The sequence below is a fragment of the Salvia splendens genome, chromosome 11 (assembly GCF_004379255.2).
Source record: "Salvia splendens isolate huo1 chromosome 11, SspV2, whole genome shotgun sequence".
In the NCBI taxonomy this organism is placed as follows: Eukaryota; Viridiplantae; Streptophyta; class Magnoliopsida; order Lamiales; family Lamiaceae; genus Salvia; species Salvia splendens.
In genome coordinates this window covers 34,697,916-34,706,094 of record NC_056042.1, presented here as the reverse complement: position 1 = coordinate 34,706,094, position 8,179 = coordinate 34,697,916, and the positions used below count along the sequence as shown (strand labels likewise).

The 8,179-nt window shown below is 37.4% G+C and overlaps 1 protein-coding gene across 1 annotated transcript; it reads left to right on the top strand.

Moving 5' to 3' along the window:
* The first annotated feature begins 5,804 nt into the window (after positions 1–5,804).
* LOC121755024 (protein SOB FIVE-LIKE 6-like) lies at positions 5,805–7,194 on the top strand. The gene is made up of 4 exons (XM_042150306.1): positions 5,805–6,247; positions 6,348–6,389; positions 6,470–6,530; positions 6,839–7,194. The coding sequence occupies exons 1-4, from the start codon at positions 5,927–5,929 to the stop codon at positions 6,865–6,867; spliced, it is 453 nt and encodes a 150-aa protein (XP_042006240.1). The 5' UTR covers positions 5,805–5,926; the 3' UTR covers positions 6,868–7,194.
* Positions 7,195–8,179: the final 985 nt, after the last annotated feature.

Here is an 8,179-nt window from a genome sequence, read left to right as displayed (position 1 = left end):
TATATATATATATATAGATAGAGTAGTGATCTATGGCAAACACCTCTTAACCATATAACTAGAGAACAAATAATAGCCACAAAATCAAAAAAATCAAGGGCTAATATTAATTTTCGAATTTAATGAGATATTAGCTCCCTCAATCACAAATTTACTCCATAATAACAAGTCAGGGGTATTATTGTCATTGCACAAAAAAAATTAGATTATGTAAATTTTTACTTCATTTGAAGGTTAACTTCACGGACATGAAGCGAGTGGATCTGATCAAGGAGATCGCGGCGGAGTTCGAGCTGATCGCGAACCGGCTGTCGGAGACGGAGGTGGCGACAGTGGCGTCGGTGGTGGAGCTGGAGCCGCAGCATCTGGCGGAGATCGCGAAGCGCGCGCAGAAGCTGACCGGGCCGAAGAATGTGAAGCTGAAGACGGTGATCGACAAGTCGCTGCTCGCCGGAATCATCATCCGGTATGGGAATTCTGGCTCGAAATTGAGTTTAATTACTCTTAGGTTGCTGAATGTTGTATGTGAATTCAAGAATTATTGAAGAATTCGGAGCTCTTTCATCAAAGCTAGAATTTGCCCGAGCAAAGGCGGCGATCGGTTTCAGCTATAAATACGGCGAATTGAGCTACGGAAATTCTTGTAATAATAGTAATTGAAGTTCATCCTCTTCTAATTCGGCTAAATTTTCATTCTTAATTATTTATTTGATCAGAGAGAAATTTGTAAATGCTGATGCTAGAAGGTGTTTGATCAATCTGATTTTACTTCACTCTTGTTTAGAAAACGCTTCACTCTTGTTCACAAAACACATCACTCTTATTCTGATTTTACTTCACTCTTGTTCACAAAACACTTCACTCTTGTTCAGAAAACACTTCACTCTTGTTCACAAAACACATCACTCTTATTCTGATTTTACTTCACTCTTGTTCACAAAACACTTCACTCTTGTTCACAAAACACATCACTCTTATTCTGATTTTACTTCACTCTTGTTCACAAAACACATCACTCTTATTCTGATTTTACTTCACTCTTGTTCAGAAAACGCTTCACTCTTGTTCACAAAACGCATCACTCTTACCATGATTTTACTTCACTCTTGTTTACAAAACGCATCACTCTTATTATGATTTTACTTCACTCTTGTTCACAAAACACTTCACTCTTGTTCACAGAACACATTACTCTTATTATGATTTTACTTCACTCTTGTTTACAAAACACATCACTCTTGTTTACAAAACGCATCACTCTTAGCATGATTTTACTTCACTCTTGTTTACAAAACACATCACTCTTACCATGATTTTACTTCACTCTTGTTAACAAAACGCATCACTCTTATTATGATGTTACTTCACTCTTGTTCACAAAACACTTCACTCTTGTTCACAGAACACATCACTCTTATTATGATTTTACTTCACTCTTGTTTACAAAACACATCACTCTTGTTCTGATTTTACTTAGACATGTAATGGGGCATGCATCCTATCTAATGACATGAGCAATGAACGAATCCAACTCAATCCTCGAAACGCCGCCCGCCTCCGTCGCCTCCCTCACGGCAGCGCCCAGCTTCTCCGCCGTCTCCTTAATCCGACACCCTTCTTCCGACGCCATGAATCTCCTCACGACACTCTCAATCAACGACGCCTTCACTACTCCCGCCCTATCCTTCCACTCCCTCACCACAATCTCCGTCTTCAAAACATCTGCAACCAGCGCGGCGTTGCTCGGCTGGTCGGAATGCATAGGCCACGCCGCGATCGCCACCCCGCCGTCATGCTCTCCACGCACGAATTCAACCCCCGCGATCGCGGAAGCAAGGAGAGCATTGCGGCTACGCCAGCAGCTGCACCTACGCAGATTTGGAAGGATATCAATGGATATTTGATCGCAGATTTGAAGGAGAAAGAAATGAAACCTACGCAGATTTAAATTTCATATTGTAATTTCCAAAATACCCTTGGCCTATTTTATATAATTAAAATAAATAATATTTGTTCCATTAAGATGTGTGGCTGAGATTTGTTCTCTAGTTATACACTTAAGATTAGTTATATCTTGATCACTACCATATATATATATATATATGGATGTATTCATTTCCTTTTTGTATCTTTTGTTCTATTGTTCTTTTTAATCTCAGCCTCACGATTTTGTCATCCGACGGTTAAATTGATGCCACGTGTCATTTAATAATGCAGATTTTTTAGTAGAATAATGCACATCGACTAATAATGCATCATTATAGTGTAATAATGCAGATTTTCAGTTGAATAATGCACACCAACTAATAATGCACCATTATAGTGTAATAATGCAGATCATCACAACCATCCAATTCAAGGATCCAAGGGCTGTGATTAAAAAGAAGCTTGGACTGAAAAGTTGCGAATGACCTTAACACACCCCTATATATATATATATATGGATGTATTCATTTACTTTTTGTATCTTTTGTTCTTTGTTCTTTTTAATCTCAGCCCCACGATTTTGTCATCCGACGGTTAGATTGGTGCCACGTGTCATTTAATAATGCAGATTTTCAGTTGAATAATGCACACCGACTGATAATGCACCATTATAGTGTAATAATGCAGATCATCTGGACCGTTGATGAATGAGATCTAACGGCTCATATTAAGAAAAATAAAGGATCTAAGGGATGAATAGGAGAATAACGCTCCACTATATATATATATATATATAGGGTTTTGATCCATGCAAAACCATTCTTAATACAAAAATGCAGAACCAAGCTTACAAAAGTCATTTTTAGGTCATTGTAAGCTTATTTTTACGTCATTATAGTAAGGATGACATGAAATGATCTTAACATGACCTCAAACCCAAAGTTTATAATATGACCTAAAACTGCTTTACAATGACCCTCCGTGTTTTTGTTTAATTATTGATCAATCCAATGGTCAATAATTAAACAAAAACACGGAGGGTCATTGTAAAGCAGTTTTAGGTCATATTATAAACTTTGGGTTTGAGGTCATGTTAAGATCATTTCATGTCATCCTTACTATAATGACGTAAAAATAAGCTTACAATGACCTAAAAATGACTTTTGTATGCTTGGTTCTGCATTTTTGTATTAAGAATGGTTTTGCATGGATCAAAACCATATATATATATATATATATATATAGGGTAGTGATCTATGGCAAACACCCCTTAACCAAATAACTAGAGAACAAATCATAGCCACAAGATCAAGAAAATCAAGGGCTATTATTAATACATGTAATTTTTGAATTTAAGGAGAAATTAGTTCCCTCAATCACAAATTTGCTCCACAATAACAAGCCGGGGGTATAATGGTCATTCCATCTTCGTTGAACCTCTAGGAATCTCACTTGAGAGAAAGTGCAGAATTTCTACATTGTTGATCAGGAGGGCTACGTTTCATTTGATTGAATGTTGTTCAGTTCACCAACGTTTTCGATTGAATGTTGTTCATTCAATCGCACTTTGCTACGACGAGGGCTACGCCGACGGGTTAATCTCGGGGAAGGAAGAGGGGGAGAAAGTCGGGCTGAAAACCGAGTTCGAAACGGGCGAGAAATTGGGGTTTTACCGCGGCTGCGTCGGAGTGTGGAGCTCCGCCATTCTCCGATCACCTCAAGGCGCCGCTGTGGTTGATAACGTTCGGATCACAATAGGTCGCTCTCAGCCCTCCTCGTTCAGATCTGAATTCGATCAAATTAGCATAACAAAATGGAGATTCAAGTTGCGTGTGAGAGTGCGTGGGGGAGAGAGAGAGAGTTGGAAGGGCGGAAGATTTGAGTTATGTGTATCCGTTGTGAGTGAATCTGATGGCAGTGGTGGTGGTGGTGGTGGAGGAGGAGGCAACTGCCATGTGAGAATTTTTGGTGTCGTTTTCAGTTTTAATGGGGGGTTGGGGGTAGGGGTGAAGTCGTGAAGAGGGATGAGTAAATTTGAAGATTGAAATACTGTTTACGCCACGGTGCTCGTACACTTTTTAAAGTCCAAGTGGTTAATTTGTTCAATTAAGTTGGACATTTTCATGTTTACTGCCAACTGTTCAACATATGTTCTAAGAGAAAATCTTGTTGATTTCGTCTGATGCTGCTGGAGATGTCTGTGCTAGCTTGAATCGTGTTGATTTTCATGTTTACTGCCAAGAGGAAACAACAGTGAAGTAAAATCATAATAAGAGTGATGTGTTTTGTAAACAAGAGTGAAGTAAAATCATAATAAGAGTGATGTGTTTTGTAAACAAGAGTGAAGTAAAATCATGTTAAGAGTGATGTGTTTTGTAAATAATAGTGAAGTAAAATCATAATAAGAGTGATGTGTTTTGTAAACAACAGTGAAGTGTTTTGTAAACAACAATGAAGTAAAATCATAATAAGAGTGATGTGTTTTGTAAACAAGAGTGAAGTAAAATCATGCTAAGAGTGATGTGTTTTGTAAACAAGAGTGAAGTAAAATTCATGCTAAGAGTGATGTGTTTTGTAAACAAGAGTGAAGTAAAATCATGCTAAGAGTGACGTGCTTTGTAAACAAGAGTGAAGTAAAATCATGCTAAGAGTGATGTGTTTTGTAAACAACAATGAAGTAAAATAATGCTAAGAGTGATGTGTTTTGTAAACAAGAGTAAAGTAAAATAATGCTAAGAGTGATGTGTTTTGTTAACAACGGTGAAATAAAATCATGCTAATAGTGATGTGTTTTGTTAACAACGGTGAAGTAAAATCATGCTAATAGTGATGTATTTTGTTAACAACAGTGAAGTAAAATCATGCTAATCATGCATGATTTTACTTCAGTGATGTTAACAAAATACAATGATCGGAGCAATTGTAGAACACTATTAACACCAAGCTCAATGCAATGTTACCCATTTCATCATTTTGTTTCCACTTGAATTTCCGAACATATATGAGCAGATGTCTCAACTAATTGGAACAGATGATAAAAATGTACCAAACAAGGCAGCTCTCTCATCCGAGAGCCAATATTCAATTTTACCAAACATCAACAATCAGATCTCAAACACGAACCCTTCTAGACATAATCTAGAAGGATGTCCCAGCTCATCCCCCAGATTTATTTCCCCAAATAAAAGATTCGACAGCCAAATCCAAAACGTAAACAAAATGCGATCAACTGGTGACGGATTAGGGATTAAGAGCGGCAGGATCCGCGTGTATGTATTCAATCACTTCCTTCTAATTGAGAGAAACAAATCTAATTATGTGTGCTGGATTAATCAATCTGTGGGCAATCGAAAATGCCAGTCAAAAAATGAAGCATCGCATGTAGCATATATATAAGCGAAATATGGGTGGTGTGGGTTGAAAAATATATGGACTTTTGGAGCAGAGTGAGTTAACAAACAAACAATAGATACAGGTTTGTGTTGACGTTGAAGGGAGACTAAATATTCCAGTTTCAAACTGGACAAGCCTAAATTAAGATATGCGCAATCGACCAACCCTCCGTTCTCGGACTTTTTCAGCGGCGGCCAATTCTCCCAATGCAAAGGGAGGGCCCTGCCTTCTGAATTCAGTTCCAACGTCTCCGCCGCCGGCACTGCTAATTGGTGGTTTAAAGAGGCAGATTTAAATTTCATAATGTAATTTCCAAAAATACCCTTAGCCTATTTTGTATTATCAAAATAAATAATATTTGTTTCATTAAGATGTGTGGCTGAGATTTGTTCTCTAGTTATATACTTAAGATTAGTTATATATTGATCACTAACCTATGTATATATATATGACTCCATAAAAGTAAAGCATAGAGCCAAGCCAAAGAAAAAAACAGTCTAGGATTTGAGCGTGATTTATTTGGTCTCACACACAATCACCCTTCTCTCTTCCTCTTTATAAATACATACAAAAAGGAGCATTCAACCAATCTTCTATCTCTACAACCATGAACGCATCCACCCCCGATTACTCCAGCGGCTGCGAATCCGGCTGGACCACGTACTTCGATCAAATCTCCAATTCCACAGATAATTTCTACACCAATTATCACCACAAAGGCGGCGCCGCCGCCGGTTACTCCGACGAAGATCAGTCGATGGTGTCGGACGCCTCGTCGGCGCCGCCGCACCACTCCGCCTATTACGCGGCGGCGGAGGAAAAAAAGACGAAGGCGAAGAAGAAGAGCAAAGGAGCAGACTCGAAGAAGGAGAAGCAGGCGACGTGCCTCGACGACACGGCTAGCTCTTCCATCTTCCATTTCTCGCAGGTAATTTGCACAGTTGAAACCTAATTCGTGCTCAATTTCGGAATCAGATCGCGATTGCCTTTTTTTCGGGCTGTTTTATGCTGCCGTTGTTGAATTGCAGAGCAATGTACCTCCTTCTGATGATTCCGCCGCGCATTTCGAGGTACCGCGCCGCTTCTCTCTTTCTCTCTAGCTCTCTCTCGATCAATTGTAGCTGAATTGGTGTGTTTGGTTATGAATTAGGGCGAATCGGTGACGAAGAAGCGCTTGAGTTTCTTCAAATCTTCAACGAAAGGGAAATCAGGTGAGTTCGTTTATTATGAGAACCTGAAAACACTGCGCTTAGTCCTCGAATAATTAATTACATTAATAAATTAAGTTTATGATACATTATCCAAAAAAAATCATTTTTTCGAATGCACTAGTTAATTTCATTTATTTTGAATGTACTACTTAAATTCATTGACGGAGATTATCACCGATAACCCCTATTTATTGTGAGCACGAATAAGAATTAGACTTAAATTTATAGTAATTTATTTTCGAAGATAGTATGAATTTGGGTTATTTAAAAAAATATAGTTTTGACGATAAGTGGTTTGGTTTTGGCAGGAAGTGTGGTGGGGAGAAAGAGGCAGTGAGAAATAATGGGTGACAGCATATTTTAATTTTAGAGCAACAAATGAAAATGGGGATGGCATCTGAATTTCCAGGATTGGATTGTTGTCTGTGTATTTATTTTTTAATCCTTTTCTACCTCTGTTTATTTCTTCATGTCCATGCAGTAGGGAGCACAAGCCTTAGATCATCATAAATGTAAAAATCAAGTAATCAAAATAAAATTTGTAAAAAAAAAGAGAGGGAAAGAAAGTTAGCAAACTACTATGAATTCTTGTATTCATTTTTTGTCCAAAAGTGGATCAGTACTATTGATTGAAAGAAAGGAAAGCATGCATCTTAGTAATTCAGGAAGTGATGGCATGATTTTGATGTGAGTCTTGCAGTTGCACTTGAACTTTGATTTTATTTTTTAGGACTAATCACTCTAGCGCTCGTTCGTAAATAGCACAATCCTAGAAGCTAACAATCTCACATTTTTCTCATTTTTAGCTAATATGGTTTGTTTTGACAAAACCATTATCTATGAGCCACACATTTGTTCTTAAACAAGTGTGCACGGTCGCTATCCTAGACCTTCCCTTTTGCCCGGAGCTTATAGTCTCGTGTTTGTATTTCGCTTTCTAATGTTACACTATTTTGATATCAGTCGTCTAGTAAAAATACCTAGCCTCTCATAAGGTGGTTTCATTATTCCCTTTGCAGTGAAACTGAACTACAAAATAAAATATCCTACGGATAAAAAACTATACAAAAAATAAAGCTTAATTAAAAACTACTCTGTTTTAAATATCTTCATATTAATTCTGACCCATCAAACAACCTAATTTATTTTTCAACTTTTTAATATCAAATCTTGATATAATTAGACCAGATATCACCCTCTTTTGACACAAATAATTTAGTGTCTTTTAAAGGCATGGATGTGTGGCTGCATTTGTGTGTGAGTGGGAGAGTTGCCAGCCTAGACAAGAAGTAGTTGAGGTGGATTAATTTAAGTGAATAAATTGGTAATATATTTTGTTGTAAAATACAAAGAGGACAATATCTATGATTAATTTTGGTGTTTCTTTTAACTTTTGTTTTGTTGTTTTTTTCTCACCACAAAGTCCAAAAGGGACATCCCACCACTTATGACAGCTACATATATAATGAAAATTTTGTGATCCCCATAAATATATATAATCTCATGCAATTATTGACATTTGTTGGGATTGAATTCTCCCAAAATAAATCTGTTTAAAGTGCTAGTGAATTTGATGCCCATATCTTTGGGAATGACGGGGTTTAGGAAAAGGACAACCCCATGCTATAAAATTCTAAATAATTGAGTCA

Excerpts from the sequence above, each read along its gene's own strand:
- LOC121755024 (XM_042150306.1), top strand. The coding sequence starts at position 5,927 with ATGAACGCATCCACCCCCGATTACTCCAGCGGCTGCGAATCCGGCTGG. Across the intron at positions 6,248-6,347 it reads CCATCTTCCATTTCTCGCAG|AGCAATGTACCTCCTTCTGA; the intron begins GTAATTTGCACA and ends GTTGAATTGCAG. Across the intron at positions 6,390-6,469 it reads ATTCCGCCGCGCATTTCGAG|GGCGAATCGGTGACGAAGAA; the intron begins GTACCGCGCCGC and ends GTTATGAATTAG.